We start from the raw sequence: 20,700 nt of genomic DNA on the forward strand, positions 1-20,700 counted from the left end.
GAATAAGAAAAATGATGCAAAACAATTTAATAAGAACATCATGTTTGTTGACAGTATTCTCTAGCTTAATGTTAAGCCTACATTTTTACAGAATGCTACCACAGCACTATAACTGCCGGAAAAGCCCCTGACTCAACTTAGTCAAGGAAGGTCTCAGTTTCACGGTGTACTTCAGGATGAATGATTATCACTTGTACCAGAACACTTGTGGATTTGTACCAGATGTACACACAACAGCACATGGAATTTAAACAGTTCTCCAAAATGTCAACATTCCCCAATAGTAAAGCAGGCTCGGAAATAGACTTTTTTTTGGTATTGCTTTACAATTCACAGTTCAAATTGTGTTGAAAATCATACAATCATTTACTTTGCTATAAATATTTTCCTTGGCGGCAACCACACTTCACAATTTCTGCAGGAATTGTCTAGTTTAGAGTAACAGTTTTAAAAGGAGAGGAGACGATATGGGATTGGATTGGATCAGGTAAAATTCTTGATACAGAATTAGACAAAGACAATTCCTTATCAAAGAGCATAACTGCATATAGCACGTCTGTGGATAACACAAGCAAAGCCACTGCTCATTTAAGCAAGACAACATTGTTGTTTTCTTTAAATATACACACAATCCTCACAGGTGAAAACTTCTCTTTAATCCTAACAGCTGAAAGTTGGTAACATAACGTGATGTCTGGCAAATTAAAGTCTACGCAATAAACTGTTGAAAGGCTGAGGAGAAACTGTGATGTTTTTTTTATTCCTTTAAGAAGGGCACACCATGCTTAATTTAATTAAAATAAAATACTAGGTCTGACTTTATATGCCTCCTGAAAATTGGTCTGATTTAAACATAAGGAAGTACACTGTGCCCAGACAAGCACGCAAGAAATCTTACAAGCAATTAATCGGAATTTAAATTACGATTAAATATGTTATGATTTCAAACAGAAAAATAACCACAAATGTTAAGCTGCATTGCTGAAGTGGAAAAGGGGTTCTCTCATTTTCACTATATAACTACCAAATTCTAGAGTGAAGACGGCTCAACGGCTTTGCTCCAATATAAATATATTGTACATTAAACTTGTATTGCAAGTTACTTGTTAGAAAAGGTAGGTTGTTTTTGGTAGGCTAGTTAATGTAACCTTTCCCCCAGCCTCCACAATGTCCATACAGCATCATGTACTACATATAGACCTGGCTACATCCTGGGAAAGACTGAGGGAAAAAAACAGTGTCTAACTGGGCGAGTGCAGACAAGTGTTCTTCTGTAATCCAACAGTCATTTCAAAATCCCTGTCTTGCTATTCGATTTCAACCTGTGCACCACGAATCCCAAGAGGAGGGCTGTTAAGAATAGGCTTTGCACCTGAAGACTGTTATTGTCACGCAGTCCGAGCCAGTAGGCTAATGCTTGTGATTAATCATAGTATATAGCCTAATCGTAATGGCTAATTTTGCCAAACAGGCTGCAATCTCACGCAAGAGCCTTTACAGAGCCCCGTTTTCACTGTGTTACCAAACAGTTTGTCGAGTTACCAATTCTGGTCTGGGATGATCCGTGTGAACCCTGGCAGGACAGGAAGCAGAAAATCCTCAGCAACACAGTAACCGCACACAGCGCCAGAACACGGTTGAGCCCAGCTGGGTGTGGATCAGCTGTACAGTAATCACACACAAGCTTGTGTTGAGTGTGTGGGGCGTATACTGAGAACCCAGCTACACTTCCATCTTAGGTCAGGACAGCACAGATTAAAGGATTTTTTTTCCAGCATGGGATCTGCTCTCAAAAAGCGAGAAGGCACCAGTGTTTGAAATTCCTCGCGAGGCTGTAAAATGAATTAAAATGTAAATATGAGCAGCGAAAAAGCAACAGACTTTGAAGCGGAGTGTTCAAATCTTCTCACGATCTTTTAGGCCTGTGCAGTCGAGCTCAGGGTGCTCAGGCCACCTCTTAACATGAAAAAAGCCTAACACTATTCATTCACTGCTGGAAAATAAATGTTGACCTACAGTCCAAGTATTTCCGCATCCATTCTTGTTTCAAGTGACCCCCCCCCCCTCCCCCCACCTGGGAAAAACATTCTGGAAACAGGAGATGTATGATGCATTGTCACTGTGTACAAGACACTGAGGGAAATAGTGGCAGTATGTGAAATACACATGCTTCTGGTAGTCCCTCTTCTGTATTTTTTTTTAAAGCAGGAAAGGCCAGCATAGCATGCACTGTGGATGAAGGAAGAATTTAGAATTTAGTGCTCCTGATGGGCCATTGCATCTAGCTATTAAACAGACAAGAAAAAATACATGCTTGGATATTTTAAACTATCAGCTGTAGCTAATCAACATCAAAAATTGTATTGGTTTGCTAGCCTGATCTAACCTGCATCATTAATAATGAATATGCATGATTCAAGTGTTTGTCTGAAAGCAAAATAATTTTTCATAAACTTAAACTTTCAACAACCAGAAAGTACTCATGGCTATAAAACATGACTTTACCAATTTGCAGCTACCACATGCTGATCTATAACAGTCACTTATGTAACAACAAAGACAAAGCTAATGATTATGTTTTAGCCAAGTCTAACCACGCTACAAAGATAAGTCATGTTCTGTCTGGTTAGCTTGCCAGACCTAGCCTAAGCAATAAAATTTTTTTTTAAAAAAAGCTGTTCTCTTCCCTGTGGTCTAGAAAAAATGCCAAGGGCAAATCTAGCAAACAAATCCAATAAACCTTAAAAATGCAAGGGAAAAAAAAACATTTAAAATTATTTCTCAACAAACATTTAATAAAAGCTTATATACCCATTTTAAATTGTTGAATCTAGAGCTCCATTGGATCTCAAATTGAGTTTTACTGCAGAATGCAGAAGTCTTTTGGGTCGTTGCTGTCATTTTTTTTTTTATTGGCTTTGGCTGCAAGCATAAACAAGCACTTTGAATATTTCTGAATCACAGCAGGTTGTATCTGTTTTTGCCAGAGTGATAAACTAAAAATAAAATAATTACCCTAAGATGGACACAGCTGTTATTCCAACTTTCCCCCAAGAAAATAAACCTTACTACTTCCCTGGCAACCATGAGGGAAGCTTACATAACCTGAAAACTGTGCAAACCCCCCACCACTGGAGTCTTTAGCCCCCTTACTTCCTCCCAGAAGCTCCATGGAGATGACCAAAGATGTCTGGGCCTCTCCTCCAACAGCCAACATCTGAGAACTTCATCAAGTTAATAAAACAATGCCAACCTTTAAGAAACATCCAGCTTGACAGCTGACCCCACATCATTCGTCTTTGTCCCTTACATTAACCAAGAACTACGGGTAACGTTATTTATTGTCAGAGCAATGTACAGAATAATATGTAGATGCAACGGAAATTGTTCTGTACCAAGTTTTAAATAGCATTTTACACATAAATGATACAAATGCATGAGAGGGACCGTTTTTGTTTATTCGATTTTATCCTTCTGCATTCAGACCACGTAGCGATTTCTGAATTCACCGCATCCTTTTCACGCGATCTGGTTAGGACTCTTCACCGGCAGCCCCGCCGCACGACCAGAAATGTCTATTCCTCGGTTTCACCAAAAAAAAAAAAAAAAAAGCTCTCCAATAATAACCGCTTCTGGTGGCATTAAGTTACGAACATTACACTGGGGATCTAAGACATTTGCAAGGTACATTTTTTCACAATATAACGTACAAAATGTATACACCAGAATTTAGATCCTCTGTACACAAAGTTTTCTTTCTTAAAATATAAAATCTTATGTACAGAAAGCAAATCCCACTCATTTCAGGATGACATGACTGTCTTGTTCGTACATTAAAACTGCAGTCGTGTTGCACTGCTAGGAAACTTGATTTGCAACTGGCTTCCTAAGGTTCGTGATACCGCTTGCATCTACATAGCAGCTTGCTTGTGAGCAGGAGCATTGTATTTTACAGCTAACTAGCTTGACATAAAACTAAAAGAGCAAATAACCAGCAGTAATGCAGCGCAAGTTACCTATAGTTGCCCATCACCAGGCAGGCCAGTCAGCTAAATTAACTAACAGCTATGCCAACAAACAACTTACGACTTCTAATTAGTGTTGCTAGCTTGCAAGCGAAAACTGGAGAAAGGGGTTAAACGTGCACGTTAGGCATTTGGCTACAGTTTGCTATCTACTTGGAAAATCGACCCATCCCATTGCAAGCTACCTCGTATGTCATCTACCGCAGCAAATATTATGATAACTAGACTAGCACAGCAAAATAAAGTAGCTAATTCTAGAAAAAAAACTCTCTTTTGCAAGGTAGCAATCAAGTTAGTGGCATATAGCAAGCGTGAAGCTAACGTCAGCTAACCTAAACAGAGTCTAGTATTTTGTCTTCGGGTCACCGATAAATAAATAAGTAAATAAAACAGACTGGTAAATAAACTCGATAAGCTCAACTCTGAACTAGTCTAATCGCAACATGAATTCTACATGTATTTTTTAACGTTATTTATTAATTCTACCCTACCAGACTCGAAGGTAATATCAATATTGAACACTGTTTATATACTGACGGCGCTTCACTAGACTAGCACCAAAGCGAACAGGTCACATTTATCAGAAAGTAGCTACATGATGTTGGCTAGTATAGTTAACTTGCAAGTTTTCCCTTTTCTTCAAATTTGTTTCATAACGTCAGTCGCCAAGTAGATCTAGACCAGTCTACTCATTCAAAACACAAACATGCCACGCCGAATGTCGTTGTTTAATAAAACAACTAGCTACTGCTACAATCAATAAAGATGGTCAGACAAGTCTAACGCATTACGATATCTAGCTTGTCTGCCATCTAGATAGATAGTGACAGAAAAAAATAGCTAACGTAGCTGACACTTGGCAACGTACAACAATGTAGCTAGCTTGCTTTGCTAGTTAGCTCTGGCAAGGCAAAGCGTGGAAGTCCTCGTCACTTGCGCTCCCTAGCAAAACAGAGGAAAACAGACGACTGCACTCGTCTTACCTTGAAACCGTTTTACAATCCCTGAAATTAAACATTAACTTCCATGGATCGAAGTACACGCATGTCGTGTGGGCAGCAGGATTTGAAAGCTCAGAAATTCAATCCCTGGTCTTGAGGTTTTTCCACGGGTTGCGGGTTGTTAGTTCGTTTCGTCCTCTGTACTCCACGGTTGGCACCGCTGGATCCACTCCCGTGCACTTGCTAGCTTTAGCTTACTATCATCTACCAGTCAAAGCAGTGAACGACCAGAGCCTACGTCACACAAGGCCTTGCACTAGACATGCGCTTCAGTGAGAGGACACTGCCAAGGAACAGTTTACCAGCCCCAAAGCCTCGCTCTCCAGCTGTCCAAATGAAGAATAGGCTACTCACCCCATCGTCACCAAAGTGTCTGAAAAGTCCTCTCAGAAGTCGCGTTTTACAGTCTTGTTTGTTTTTAAGGGAGAAGTGCAGACATGCTATCCAACAGACGTCTTGGCCGCTCCAGCTGACTGAAAGTGTTACCAACTAACTTTTCTGGTTTTACACGGAAGCTCAGTCAGGTTGAGAACACCACTTATTATTCATCATGAAAGACACACCTTCGTTGTGTCCTTACAGGATTAGTGACGAAACTGATTTAACCATATAGTAGGCTACTCAGTATCGTATTCAGTCTAAATTTAGGTTGACGCATGTACAACAGAAACTGATGTAAGAGAAAATAATTGCTTCAATGTGACGTTGGCGAGACAACAGCCTGTTTTTGGAACTCACAAAATTTGCGGAAGGCCTTCATACCAAGCCTGTATATTTCACAGCATGGATACAAGTAGGCTATCAAATTAAGCAATCTGACACAGATTTGTTTTAAATCCAAGTGAGTCTCAAGTTCAGCACTATTATCTCAAAGCAGCTGACAGCCTCGCCCGTACAGTCTGTTTTCCTTTCTGTGTAATTTATGGACAACTGCTCGCCAAATTCCAAATTCAACTCAGTATAGTTCCTTCACCACATACTAATCTTCAAGGCATAATCTCTCTGTCTACAGACCATCAATTCTGATATCTGCTCATTTAACACTTTCCAAATACAAGAGCATGAAAGTTCCTCTCATTAGGCCTACTTACAGATCATAACAATGATTTAAAGCGGAAAAAATCACCAAAACATGCAGGTTATATGTCCCCATTTCAATAATTTAGTATGGACGCAAAATTAAAGTCTAAATTACTGAGACACTGGAGTTCGAATAAATTTAAGTGATGTGTAGGCCTAATTAGATAACTTGATGACAGCCAGTATCTGCATTACAGTCATTATAAAATCCATAACCGATTTAGAAGCGTAGCAACTCCCTCTGCTGGTACACTGTTAGAGGTGGTCATTGCCTCAAGGCAAGGCTCTGTTGTATAACCATCAGAAACATCACGATTGTAATTTCACAAATAAACACTGTAATACACGTTTTAGTTAATACAAATACAAAATATATATTAAAAAGTAACAGCTTTTAATTGGACGTAGAACCACAAGTAAACTGTACTAAAAAGGCTGATTTATGTTGACATATGTATTTATGTTTATATGTTCATCTACATTTTCTAGGTTATTATCTCCATATACTAAAGAGGCTTTTCAAATGAGAATTTAAAATGACCTTATTCTGATGACATGAAAACTGTTTTAAGCCTGTTCTTATATATTTAACATTGGAATTATGTTTGTTTTAATTTATCCAAAGGACTATGTGATATGTTACTTTAATGCCCGTGTTGGTTGTGTGAGTAATTTTTTTTTTTTTTAAACTGTCATTATTTAGACTGAGCTGGGCATAATTCTCTTGGGTTATTTCATACGCAGTCTAGCAATAGACTTCATCCAAATTGAGACTGTTTGCACATGAAGAATCTGTCTGTCTGTGTAAACTAAAATTATGTTGTGTGCTTTTGTTTTTCGTAATTGAGTTTCTTTAAAAGATATGTATATGGACTCTTTATACAAATATTTTAGGTGCTGTTAGAGGCTGTCCAGCTGTCCCTGTTAATGCCCCTTTTCCCCAAAAGGACCACAGTGGAAATAAGCCATTGGTTTAATTGTGTTTCATACCTTTGGATAATTTTTAGTATATGGGGTATTTTAAATGATCAATAAAGAATTTCAATCAATCAGTCAAACAAGCAATTGTGGATTGTGGTGTGAAAACCATATATGCATGGCGTCACATACTTGGGATGAAAGCATGTGTTTAACTGCTCTCTCCCTGACTGACAGCAATGAGCAGGTCTGGTGAATGCAGGTGAGTACTCCAAATTGTGTGAAAGAGAAGAAAGCAGTTTAAAAACCATATGTTATTGGAGACTTCCAGGCAGCTCAGTCGGTTAAGCTGCCTAGATGAGCCAGTCTCTGATCAAATCCAGACCATGTCAGTACCGACTGTGGCCGGTAGCTCCAGATTGGCAGGAGGGTTCAGTCAATTTGGGGTCCACATTTCATTGCTCTCAATTGGGCTCAGTCCTGTGGACTGCATGCCAAGTGTTAGGTCTACCTCTGATGTGAGTTTAGGTGTGACACCACTTGTTTTGGAGGATAACTGTAGATGTCTTTGCTGATTGGGAAGGAAAGCGAAGGAAAACATATGTATTTTCTTTAAAATATACTGTAATGTAATTCGACAAAAGCTTTTTGCACTGAAATTTTTTAAAACGTCAGTGTGTGTTACCTTGCAAATTGTCTAGACTGGTCAAGACTCAGAAAAATCTGATACATTGTTATTGAGGTGGGGGATGGGGACAGACTGTCAATTGGGGTGGGGTGAGACACAAGTTGTCATTTTTTATTTATGGAATTTTATTTATGACATGGAAACAATCAGGTTTGTAGCCACTTTTGACCACAATGTCATCTTCATTGCTACTCATAATGAGTATTGGTGTGAACATGTGCCAGTTCTTGCAAACTAACTAATAAAATGTAATTTGGTTTCGCAGCTCTCTAAATGTTTTTTTTTTTTTTTTTGTACAAGGAGGGCTTAAGCTATGTAATTATTGCTTTTCATATGGTTTTTTTCAATGTTTCATTGATACACATTTATTGATTAACGTCATGATGCAGTTTTTCATCCAGTACAGCAGGGGACAGGAGCCGTTTTTATTTTTAGTTCAGCGCTACACTACTGTCAGTGGTGCGCGACGGTATATACGGAGCATGCGCAGATCATTCTTCCTTTTTTCAGTGCAGCGGAGTCAAAACCCCAGTCTTTGACTCCAGTCTCCGGGCAAAGGCGCTCGAAAGACTGCAAAATGGTTAGTAAATCGTCACGATATCTTCAAATATTGGTACATAAGTAATCACTTGCATGGTATATGCGACATACTGTTTTAATATACATTTCTAAATACTTGGATGATAATAGATTAGCTCCGATTTGCTCTGACCGGGGTATGTTCCAACGTGGCCTAATGGCTGCCTGCACGTCTTGCTTGAATTTGTTCTCGCTCACTGACACAGTCACTCCGGAGACGTGCCGAGAATGCCCAAGGCATATGATCCCTTTTCCATTGATTCTGAGAGAATCCTGATCCAGAACTGTGTACAACTTTCCGGCCTCTAAAACTCGGTGAATTGCTGAAGTAGTCTGCCATGTTTGCTGCCCCTACCTACAGTTTAATTGATCGGTTATAGGCCATAGCTAAGTCCCTTCCAGTATCTAAAAGATTGCCGGCTTGTAATACTGAATCTCCTGTACATAAGCGTTCAGCCACGACGGGAAATACGTTAATGTTAGCGTGCTAATTTATGATTTGTTAAAGTAGAGCAATTGACACTTTCTTTCAGGGTTTCGTTAAGGTGGTCAAGAATAAGTCCTACTTCAAGAGATACCAGGTGAAGTTCAGGAGGAGGCGAGGTAAGTGCTTATTTTGATTATATAATTTGTTTCTTACAGTTGTCAGTCTAAGAACATTGCACACTTGATGAGCACATGACTTGTCGAACTCTGGCAAATGTTTGTGGTTCTCACTCGCTTGGTTTTTGGAGGGGAAAAATAGCCTTGTACTGAGGCAGGATTATAATTTTGTGATCATCAGAGGGAAAGACCGACTACTTTGCCCGCAAGCGCCTGGTCATCCAAGACAAGAACAAGTACAACACACCCAAGTACAGGATGATCGTCAGGTTCTCCAACAGGGACATTGTCTGCCAGGTACACTTCAGTATGATTCTCATTTCTCTGCAATATTTGTTTCAGGGCTCTGGAGGGGCACTGTTTTTGAATAAGTTTATATTTTATATTGCATGATAAATAAGTGCATGATATAGGAGCAGCATTAGGCTTTAAAGCAAGGTTATGACTGGTGGGGCACACTGCCAATAAGTGAATGTACTCCACAGGTGTAGCCTTACAGAACCGAATCAGTATGTGACGATTGATTATGCTTTACTATGCTCTGCGAGATGATTTTTGGGCCAGTAGGCCTGTACCTGTAGATGTAAGCAGGCCTTCGTTTATTCTGACTGTACAGGGGAAGCTACACCTGCACAATGTGGTCTTGGTCCCTTTAAGGACTGATTGGGCTGCTTAATTTAGTGTCAGCCTGTGATTGACTTGCATGTGTGCAGCTTTATTTAAAAAAACCTAGAAGAAAGCTGCTTAAAAGCCTTATGTTGTCGGAGACTTCCAGGCAGCTCAGTCAACCTAGAAAACAATGTCAAGTGAAGCAGTTTTGTCCATCGCATCTTTGGTTAAGGTGAAACTGCGTAATGTTCTGCACAGTAATTAAGAAGCCTGTGTACACGTGATGGGAGGGTTTTTTTTGATGGCCTGCCAACTAAGCTGCAACTGGGATTCAGTGTGGCGTTCCACCTTTGGAGGCGCGTGTTAACCGCTCGGCCTTTGCCGCGGATCGTTCCAGATCGCTTACGCCAAGATAGAGGGAGACGTGATCGTGTGCGCCGCCTACTCCCACGAGCTGCCGAAGTACGGAGTCTCCGTGGGGCTGACGAACTACGCGGCGGCCTACTGCACTGGATTGCTGATGGCCCGCAGGGTAAGGTCCCTCGCCCGTCCTGCCGCTCGCGGTCAGTCTTCCACCAAAGGCTAGACACACTTTACGCCCACGTTCCTCTTGCTGTGCTCTTGTAGTCAGTTCAGTTGCACAGTTGTCCTTTTGGAGGCTGTCTGAGGCTGCCGGACTGCAATGTAATTGTGCATGTTGGAGTAGTGCTCTCAAAATGGTTTGTGGTCTTTCTCCTTGCCCAAGAATACCATCTTATAGTGGATGATATAAGTTGGTATTCTACACTGAAGGGCCACCGGAAGTATGCAGAATAATAAAATTCTTAATCGGTTTCACTTTCCGACAGTCTCTTATTTTGAGCATTACTAAGTCAATGAGTGACTGTTTGATGGTATGAAAATGAAATCAGTGTGTGATGCTCGACTGTTTTATTTGAATGTAAATAACCCTGGATTGGAGGGTAGAAATTGGTTCACACTAAAGCTGAACACATTTGACTTTTTAAAATCACGTGTTCTACTGTAGCTGACACATTAAGTGTGGCCTCTTTTGGAATTTGGTGAGTATGGGACCTGTACGCCATCCAACGTTCAACATTGGGGAGTCCTGTTGTCAGTGCCTTGCCTCATTTTGAATTAAAGAAAATGTTCTTTGAGTTTCCTATGCTGTGGAAACCTAAGTTCAAGTTTGGAGCATCACAGGCTAGTTGGAATGTAGCCATTCTCGAAATTGGCGCCCAGAATCATAGAGGGTTCATAGCACTATAGTACAGCACCTCAACCTGTGTTGGATGAATGGTAATGTTTCCAACTCTTTCTCCTCATAGCTTTTGAACAAGTTTGGCCTTGACAAAGTTTACGAGGGCCAGGTGGAGGTGACTGGAGATGAGTTCAATGTGGAGAGCATCGACGACCAGCCCGGTGCTTTCACCTGCTACCTGGACGCAGGACTCGCCAGAACCACAACCGGAAACAAAGTGTTTGGGGCTCTCAAAGGCGCGGTCGACGGGGGGCTGTCCATCCCTCACAGGTGAGCTACGGCGGATGTTTCTTTTCACAAGTCTGGCGGCTCGAGGACCGGACGTATGGTCGGTGGCGGCTGCTCGCTCAGCGGGAACTAGGATTGCGCTCAGCGACTTCTCTCTCTAAATTGAAGAGTCGTCGTCGCAAAATAATTAGTTTTGTTTCCGACTTGTACGGTTGTGTTCTATATCATGTGCAAGCCAGGGGGTGCTTGTGATATTTTAAAGGTGAGAGAAATTAATTATGATGAGTACACTGGAGCTGTTAGGCTGCTAAGTTGTTTTAAGTAGGGGGGGATCCTTGTTTTGAGTGACCTCAAAAGAAAGCTGCTCGATGATGATGTCTACAGGACTGAGCAAATTGTAGTTGGTCCTTCATTTGCATGGTTGATGTGTAATCCTGTTTCAAGACGGGGCTGAGAGCAGCTTGATTTGGTTAGTTTATCGTGGTGTGCCGAGTCCTACAACCGTTTTTTATTTTTATAATTTTTTTGGTACAGATGGGTGCCTCTGCTTGGGCATTGTATTCTGACACTGACACCACACAGCAGCAAATACAGTTTCACTTAAGTCTTAATTCTGCGTGCTGTTTTAACTCTCCCAGGTTTGACATTTTAAAGTCCTTGTTATGTATCAGATTTGCATTTGGACTAGATTTTAGCTTTTAGGTTTTCAGAGTGGGAAAGCTTCGCCTTATTTTGTATTGTCGTTTACATAGAACGTGATCAAGTGACCGAAGAGCAGCCGTTGTGTAGTTAAAATTGAAGCCCTTTTTAAATTTGCTCACTTCCGTATGGAGGTGGGCAGCTTCTGTCCTGTAGAGCCCGTTTCCCACGGAGTAACACACTGCTCTTGTGACCTCCACGATTTCCCCAGCACCAAGCGCTTCCCTGGCTACGACCCCGAAAGCAAGGAGTTCAACGCGGACGTCCACCGCAAGCACATCATGGGCATCAACGTGTCCGAGTACATGAGCTACCTGATGGAGGAGGACGAGGACGCCTACAAGAAGCAGTTCTCCCGCTTCATCAAGAACGGCGTCACCCCCGACTCCGTAAGGCCCTCGCCGGAGCGCTCTGCCCGAAACGGGCCCAGTTTGCACCCCTGCTGAACGTCCAAGTCCTCTCTGCTAGGCCTCAAGCCTGAGCCTCACATACCCCTGTCACACATCAACTTTTAAATATATCTGATGCAGCGATGGAATGTGAACCTCGGGTTTTTGCAAACCAGTCCGTTTAATACTATGGAACACGCGCACACAGTCATGTACTGAATGTGCGACTATCAGCATCTGTTTCACACAAACATCTGTGCAGCAGATGTCTGTTGGTGTGCTGATTAAACGTACTCATTGAGTACTAAATACCACAGTGTTATGTTGAACAAAAATGCTGCAGAGAAATTTTATGAGCAGAAGCCTGTGATGCAATACATTTTCTTCATTACAACTCACACACTTTCTGCTGGGGACACGTGACCCAGGTCATCCAATGGGATGAGAAACTGTCAGAAGGACGTGATGTGTGAAAGGGGTGTATGAGGCTCAAAAGATTTAAGTTTCATTGAAAGAACAGGATGTGCAGCAGGGATGTGAAACTCAGGCTTTTAGTGTTAGCAAAACCTAAATTCTGAGGCTTTCAGAACAAGGAATTTCAAGCCTGATTAGTTTATTGATTAGTTTATTTCTTACCCGCAAAATTAGGATTTTGGCCTTTGCACTTGATGTACCCTGTGAAAAGATTGCACAGCTGCTCGATGATGATGTCTACAGGACTGAGCAAATTGTAGTTGGTCCTTCATTTGCATGGTTGATGTGTAATCCTGTTTCAAGACGGGGCTGAGAGCAGCTTGATCTGGTTTAGGCTCAAGGGCAGACAATCAGTGCACTTAAAATGAAATTCTCTGCATGTCCATTTTTAATTTCTGTGCTTGTGCACTATAGGTATTCATCCTACCACAGCATATTACCCATTTTTTTTTAAATGTGGTTTTTTCCTTTGAACAGTTCTCTTTCAGATCAGATTTGTCTAGGTACTTGGAGGGTTTTTCCCTCCACATTCCATTAATATGTAGGACTAAACAATTGAAATTTGGACGATCTTTCTTAGTCAATTTACCTTCTGAAAAGTTAACTGAATCACTTGAAATTTGGACTAGATCTTTCTTAGTCAATTTAGATTCTGAAAAGTTAACTGAATCACAATAATTGAGCAGTATTGCAGTAATCCTTGGATTGTGGTTTAGACCTACTGGGAAAGCTCACATGGATCATGGCTCCTGTCTGCCCTGCTACAGGTGGAGGAGATGTACAAAAAGGCTCACGCCGCTATCCGTGAGAACCCAGTCCACGAAAAGAAGCCCAAGAAAGAAGTCAAGAAGAAGAGGTGGGTTTACTATGAGCTCTGAGTTCTGTCGGTGCTTCTCTGCATAAACGGGAGGTTCCCCTAAGCATTTTGGGCCGTAGGTCTTCATTTTGGCACGAATTTGGCGTAGGCCTGAAAGTTGCATTCTGTGCTTAATGAGAACCCAAGGCTCTGAGTCGTAGGTTAAACACGGGGGCTTAATTCCTGTCTCCGAATCAAATTTGCTGTGTTGGTGTAATTCCCATTAGAATTTGCCTGTGGTTTTAAGACTGGTGGTAAGGAGTGTAAATTGGTATACAAAAGTCTTTAGGGGAATATAATATGCCGTTTGGAAAGCTATTAAGCACAAATCTTAGAGATGGCTTCAGGCATTTAAGTCCCCGTATGGTGGCTGTTTGCTGTTCGAACATTTGTACATAGTGTTTTCAGCTTTTTCAGAGTGGTTATTATGCCGTTGTGTTTTCGTGATGCTTGGAGATGTAAAATTGATTTTGTGAATAGCGCCTCTCTGAGAACAGAACCATGAAGTAGACTTGTTTAATTTTGAATAGATGATGGATGAATCAAAAAATCAAGCGATAAATCCAGCAATAAAGTCAGCTTGTAGTCTTATAAAGATTATATTATAAAAGCCAGATTTGTCATGATAAATCTGGGTTGGATTGATTTTTGTTTGGAAACCTGGGCTGTGGGATTATATGGGTATTTGTCTGACATGCATGAGTGGATTGTGGATCAAGGAGGTCTGGCATAGGTGCCGTTCACATGCCCTAACCAGATCGTTGTTGTGCCACAGGTGGAACCGCGCCAAACTTTCTCTGGCCCAGAGAAAGGACCGTGTTGCCCAGAAGAAGGCCAGCTTCCTCAGGGCCCAGGAACAAGAGGTTGCCGACAGCTAAATCTGCATCCTCTGCTTCTATGCACGGAAGAAACATCCATTCTAAATAAATCTTTTGGAAAAGACAGCATGTATGCGTTTTTAATGGTTATTACTTTATTAGACCTCTGGTACTCTTGTGCATTTTTACCTTACAAGAAAAGGTTCTTTGCAGTCAAATAGATAAGTATTATGCTAGCGTGCCTAAGTCTTTGCCACCTCTCCCTAATTGCACCTTAAATTTAGTGATGTGATGGTGTAAAATCTGTACCAAATACCTGCTGTTGAGTAATTCAGTACCGACATTAGACTGGGTGAGAAACTATTGGGTACAATTCTCAGTTTGCAATCACTGAAAATTATAAATTCACTTTGCGACAGATATGCTCCTGGGTTGTTGGCGTTCCGCTGCTTGCATGTGATTTGGGAATGGTTGAGCTTGATTAATCACATTAAAAGAATACTTTTTCGATTATGCTATTTGCATAAAGTACAAAAGACCAATTTGGAAATTTCACTGGTTATGCAACAGCTCAGAATTTGGAAGTAATGGTAAAGAAATGTGAAGTATTGGGGCATTAAGGACCCTATATAGATCTGCTAGATATGCAGCTTACCAAAATGTAGTGGGATTGCTTGCTATGTGTTTGTGTGTAAAATATTTCACTTATTCAGGAAGCACATTCTTCCAAAAGAAATATCTCATCCGTGTGCTAAACCAAATGCAGAGAAAGCTCCTTTATATACATATTTTATTTCACGTGAGATCACAAACAAATTCATGAATTTCTAAATGGAATAAAGGCACACATAAGAGTGCATGTTCTCCTTCAAAGTCTGTCATGCGAACAGCCGGTGTGATGAGAGGCTTATACAGACACTTGTGCAGGACCATGATTTCAGAAACGGGGGGCCTAGACTGGGGGCCTATCCATGCACTAGAACAGTGCCTTACCAGGATGAGCAACCCAGCAGCCATTTGAAATGTAAATAGTGTAAAATATTTAAAATTTAGCTTGTGTAAAATATAGTAGGCTAAATACTGGATGGTAACATTGCTGTTTTAAAGATGTGCAGTTGGATTGTACAGCAGGCCGCAAACTGAAACCGTTTTACACAATGGGGTTGTTCACCTCACGTAGTTAACATTCAACAGTGTGAATGGGGACCTCAATCAAAATGAGGTTACTCTTGAGTAGATGGTAGGCTTTAGGATCATGAGTTGAAGTATTTCCTGTTTGTTAAATCTAAGTGAATGGAATCTTAAGTTGTGGTTTTTGACGAGGTAAGAATGAAAAATTAATGGCAAATTGAAAGACGCAGGTCTACTTAATTTATTGTGCAAATTCGTCATGCTACTTAAAACAAACATCTGGGATTTCAGTTCATTCTGTGCCTGCAGTGGCAGTCCGTGGTTTTTATCTAGAAGGTTCCTTGATGGGTACAACTAACTTGCAGTAAAATAGAGGCAACAAACAAATGAGGCAAACAGCATCAAAATGCTGTAATTAATCAATCAACTTCCTACAGAAGTGAAAAACATCCAACTGGCTGAGTGGATTTAAGAAAAATTGTTCTTTGTTAGTAAGTCCAATGGTGCCCATTTTTCCCACTCCCCCTATCAGGCCCACACACATCAAGATCACATTTGTATGGCACAAATAAAGAACCAAGTACAAATAACAAGTAACATTATTTTAAAAAGTGATGTTACTAATAATAAAATGTACACAGTACACAAACAACGCAACAAGAGAAAGGCCACAGCATATCCCTCCATCCTGCTTCGTGCCATTTTCCCATCTCAGTTTGATTTCCTGTTGCCTAAGGCCTTTCCATTTCCGGCAGGGCTAAGGCCTAATGCTGGGTCCATAACCCTGTTTTCTGGAGGGCTGCGGGGTCTGCTGCTTTTGGTTTTTACGTATAAGTCAACCAATTATAAAATCAAGAAACCGTGTGAGGTGAGTCAATTAATCAACTGCTTTAATTATGCAGTTGATGAGCCTAGTCACCAAAAGATGGATCTCATCAATTAGGTGCTAAATAGCATAACCCACAGACCTTGTGGCTCTCACGGACCAGGGTTAGAAAACCAGACTAAGGAAATGCAGGAGAGGAGAATAATGCTCGTGTGGCCATTTTCATTAGGAGTCTTTAGTGTGCGAGATCTTTTTCCACAGAAGGGTTTTAAGGCTGTTGAGAATGAGAGAGTGCTCCATTTCCATCTGCTCGGCAGAGCCCTTGAGGGCGAGGCAGGAGTACAGCTGCTTCTCCAGCTCCTCGCGGATGTCCGAGGGCGCCCCCCTCAGGAGGTAGTCCTTGAGCGCCTGGCAGGCCTTGGCCAGGTTGGGCCGGATGGCCTCGGGAGTGCAGCGTCTCTTGGTGAGGTCGCAGGACGTCCTACAGTCGGCGCCGTACACGCAGTCCTCGTCGTCCTCGCAGTGGCGATCGCGCATTGCCTCCCTGAAGGCGGCCTCGGGCACGACCTTGCGCATGTCCACCATCTTCAGGTCGTGCTTGTCGTTGTAGCCGAAGGTGCCGGCGCTCACGTCGCACATGAGGAAGTTGCCGAAGGTGCCGTGGAAGACGTCCTCCACGAACTCCAGCAGGCCGATGGAGATCTTGGCCTTGCGGGGCCAAGAGGGGGTGAACCACTGGTCCATGCTCCTCCGCACCCCGGAAGGTATCCACAGCTCCATCAGCCAGGGCACGGTGATCCCATACAAAGAGGTGTGCTGCACCTTCTCCGTCACGTACAGGTCCCCGCAGAAGCCCAGCAGCTTGGGCGTGTGCTCCTTGTCCTGCAAGATGACCATGAGGAGGAACTCGTTGAGCTGGAGCAGGGCCCAGGCAGACTTGGCCTCTGGCAGGGATATGTGGCCATCCTTGTTGCTGTCAGCCACGGATAGGACCAGCATGGCCAGATCCTGCAGGTTTGCTTGCTCGCCCACTTTCACCTGTTCAACAGTGAAAACAAAAGTCCTTTGATTCAAGCTTTTTAAATATTACTCATATGTATTAAATGCGTAGAAAGAATCTTATTTAGACAAAAAGTAACTGCTTTTGTGTGGGCCCCGCGTTATACTCTTTTTTTGTATGTCTGAGACACTGCCAAGCCAATTCATCACCAAGCAAAGATTTATCATCTGCCAGTCGTCTCCCGCAATTTATCAAGGTAGAGATTTGCCAGCAACATTTAGCTATGTATTGTCATAGATGATTATATACTAAATCTGAGGAAAGACACTGCATGGAGGTACTGTTTTGACACGAAAGGTGACTAAAGCTGATGTATTTGCTTGCCTTCAAGTGGCTGAGGACCATCTCTTTAAACTTCTCCATGGACGTCCCCCTCGTGGGTTTGTCAAAGAGCACGACCTCCTTCCTGGGCTCCATTTCAGCTCCCAGGTCATAGTGCAGGATCTCCTCCATCTGGCACTTAATGACCCCCTCCAGATCGCCCCAGACGCTGGTGTAGACCTGCAACACATCGAAGAAATCAGTCGGCCTGCTGCCTCCGCAGACAGGAGTAATCGATCAGATGCATAGGGGGTTGGAGCAGGGATGAGCTGTACAAAGGCTGACCTGGTTGTTGGGCTTGGCAGAGAGGCACTTCCCCAGGTACAGTGTGTTCTTGTCGCACAGGCTGCTGCAAGCTGAGCCATCGATCACACCTTTCCTGTATTTGTCACACTGACACAGGGACAGCCAGTGAGCATTTCCAGAACAGTACTTAATAGGAAACCTCGAACACCGACCATAAATTGCCATTGCTTCACCTCCCACCTGTAACAGGTCAAGTGTCTGCTAATACTGTGGCTGGTAGCGCCATAGGGAGACAGGCAATTGGCGATTGCATCACCCAAGGAATCAGAGGATTCCTTAGACCCTACTCTGTGAACTTAGTTGTAGTCTATGGTGTGAAAAGAAGCAGCTGGCAACACTGCATGTTTCAGTGGAGAAACTAATCGGCGGTGGGGTTTGTGCATGTACGGTTTGCAGTTGCAAACAACTGGCAACTTCAAATTAGGGCGGGAATTGGATATGCTCAGCCCTACGTCAGCTAAAAGAACTTTGCTTCTCAGAAAAGAGCCATTTTACTAAATCTCAGCATTATTGCCATTTCTTTCTCATAGCTAAATGGGTAAAATGCAGATTGAAGCCCAGATTCAGTCTTGTCTCAGAGTGCTCTGTGATGCATGTTGCTAGTGTCTGTTGCTTTGAAAATGAGTTACATTAATTTCAATGAGCACTGAACTCATACTTCTTTCATTTCATGATTCCGTTTAAGATAATGGAAGACACGAAAGAGAATAACATCCTCAAATTCTCTGCTAAAGTTGACGACGAAATATTTCTGTACCTCACCACTCCTGAACAGTAGATGGTGCCATTACACCATAGCCATTTAGAGTAAATCCACGGTATGATCTGTTGTGGTACACAGTGTCCACACATGACCTTAAACTTCACCTTTTCCTAGCTGACAGAAAGAAATTATAATCAATGTTGTGTTATGCATCTGGCCTCTGCTCATTGATATCTCAATGATCTATTACAGCGAACTATAGCAGCCACCAGGGACACAGAATTAATTAAATTCAGGGGAGCTATGCACACATTAAGGAGATAGCAATCTCCACATTGCACATCCATGTTACTTCTAGGTAATGCGTACAGCAGGACATGAAGACACCTAGGGTTGATGATTAATGTGCACTGACCGTTACACTGCTTCAGATAAAACCAGCCACCAGGCGTTACCTAATCAAAACACATCTCGCTGAATGCAGTGGGTGGTAGGGTCAACATATTAGTTTTCATATTAGTGATCGCAAAAGTATAGCATTGTTATTGAAGCTGCTCAAATTGGCTATCATGGACAGAGCTCGTAAAATACAACTAAGAATGTTCTTCTACAGTGCAGTGATACAACCGTTCTTCGTTCACAGTAAGAGGCATTTCACGTGAGATCATCAAAGACCGCTGTGGTTCTGGCCATCGAGCTGCAGGGGGTACTCACGATGGTGTCCTTGCACTTGTGTCCACGGCACAGCTCCGTGTACGACGAGTACTGCACGTACACCACCCAGCTGCCGACGAACACCGCCAGCCAGGAGAAGAAGAGGTACTTCATGCGCAGGTAAGAGAAACGCGCCTGAGGAGAGAAAGAGAAACGTGATCGGAAACCCTGGAGGTAAAGAAATACCTGAACGTAAACCATAAATGCAACAACATTCTAAACGTGGAGTAGTTCCAGGTCATTCCAGATTTGCAACACACACTTGATCTAGTGTCACAGTCAGTGACATTATGATTGGACCTTCTTGAGCATAGAAACTGGTACCGCCTGGTTAGCCTGTGTCCTGACTGAGACAATATTCATACTGTTTGAGTGCATGTTTTTTTTGTGCCTTTATACGCTGGATAAAATTGGATTAAATAAAAGCTTTGTGCCAAAAACCTTGAGGACAGAACAGCATGTTGCAATTCAGACTGAACACATAATGTGCTGTTGCTGCACACCTGTCAGGTTATCGAATAACAACTCAGTCCGAACCTCATAAGCACGATACGTCTCCTTGGGGATGTACAGTATTGCAGAATATTTGTCCCTCTGTTATCCTTTCCACCCCCAGGAGCCCAGAGGTGGCAGCTATTCATTCTGGCCATACCCAGGAGCCCAGAGGTGGCAGCTATTCATTCTGGCCATACTGAACAGGGACAAGAACAGGGACAAGAAAAAGGCCAAAAAGATTCACCATCACCCAAGGACAGGCAGTCTGTCTGCCGCTTGTCTCCTCTCCCCCAGATACAGGCGAGGTAGCCCTGCAGAAACTTCTCTGTCAGTGATGTGCTATCAAGCAATATAATACCTCATTACTTTTAGGAATGGTTTACAACAAAAGTAACAATCCCTCCTATTCAGAGTGCAGTATTTCAGGACTTCAGTTTTTTACTTGACATGCAATGGCAATTCGAGAGCTGTCCCTGTTCTATTCAAAGACACAAATGCAATCTATGCCTCTCTGAATGAACTTCTTGCCAAAATAAGTCCAGCGCTATTCACTGACGTGCAACACCTTTTGTTCCACTGGAGCTGGGTCAAAACGAGGGCATGATAATTAATGTTTTAAATGGGGTTTTAGGCATAGCCAGAAATAACTCAGATGAAAGCAGTTATACATGAAAGAGATTTCAGTGACGGTACTGTGCAATTTTGATTGAGAGCCCTTAACGATGTAATCAGTGAACACCACAGGAAGGATTGCTTTTTATTTTCTGTTTTAGTTGGAACATTTAATGTAGCATGTTCATAGGAAATACTTTGAATGCAGACACATGTACAAAGAGAGGGAGAGAGAGAAGGGGGTAGGGGATGTAGGCATTTGCCTACTTGTGAAAGGCTCATTTACAGACATTTACTGTAGCTA

General features: G+C 42.3%; 3 protein-coding genes across 9 annotated transcripts in view; 1 reads left to right on the plus strand and 2 right to left on the minus strand.

Moving 5' to 3' along the window:
* Window positions 1-5,537, minus strand: part of LOC135252479 (ecotropic viral integration site 5 protein homolog) — a 71,262-nt gene extending 65,725 nt beyond the window's left edge. The window contains exon 1 of one of the 4 annotated variants that reach the window (XM_064330577.1): window positions 5,381-5,537. The gene's annotated coding sequence lies outside the window, so the exon portion shown is untranslated. Of the gene's footprint in view, window positions 1-5,008; window positions 5,335-5,380 lie in introns of those variants that run through there. The other 3 variants (XM_064330580.1, XM_064330576.1, XM_064330579.1) reach the window with 3 other exon arrangements.
* Window positions 5,538-8,160: 2,623 nt separating this feature from the next.
* LOC135252485 (large ribosomal subunit protein uL18-like) lies at window positions 8,161-14,352 on the plus strand. Its single transcript, XM_064330593.1, has 8 exons — window positions 8,161-8,292; window positions 8,825-8,894; window positions 9,076-9,191; window positions 9,901-10,035; window positions 10,832-11,034; window positions 11,903-12,080; window positions 13,322-13,410; window positions 14,186-14,352. The coding sequence occupies exons 1-8, from the start codon at window positions 8,290-8,292 to the stop codon at window positions 14,286-14,288; spliced, it is 897 nt and encodes a 298-aa protein (XP_064186663.1). The 5' UTR covers window positions 8,161-8,289; the 3' UTR covers window positions 14,289-14,352.
* A 1,224-nt stretch (window positions 14,353-15,576) lies between these two features.
* Window positions 15,577-20,700, minus strand: part of LOC135252482 (divergent protein kinase domain 1A-like) — a 34,341-nt gene continuing 29,217 nt past the window's right edge. For 2 of the 4 annotated variants that reach the window (XM_064330587.1, XM_064330586.1), the window contains exons 3-6: window positions 19,290-19,424; window positions 17,852-17,959; window positions 17,570-17,746; window positions 15,577-17,223 (exon numbers count right to left, since the gene is read on the minus strand). In XM_064330587.1, coding sequence (XP_064186657.1) covers window positions 16,411-17,223; window positions 17,570-17,746; window positions 17,852-17,959; window positions 19,290-19,424 — 1,233 coding nt within the window. In that variant the 3' untranslated portion in view covers window positions 15,577-16,410. The other 2 variants (XM_064330588.1, XM_064330585.1) reach the window with 2 other exon arrangements.

Source organism: Anguilla rostrata, chromosome 4 (genome assembly GCF_018555375.3).
Source record: "Anguilla rostrata isolate EN2019 chromosome 4, ASM1855537v3, whole genome shotgun sequence".
Taxonomy (NCBI): Eukaryota; Metazoa; Chordata; class Actinopteri; order Anguilliformes; family Anguillidae; genus Anguilla; species Anguilla rostrata.

Bases quoted from the DNA above. Each gene is read 5' to 3' on its own strand.
- LOC135252485 (XM_064330593.1), top strand. The intron at 8,895-9,075 runs GTAAGTGCTTAT...TGTGATCATCAG, and splicing joins GAAGTTCAGGAGGAGGCGAG to AGGGAAAGACCGACTACTTT. The intron at 12,081-13,321 runs GTAAGGCCCTCG...GCCCTGCTACAG, and splicing joins ACGGCGTCACCCCCGACTCC to GTGGAGGAGATGTACAAAAA.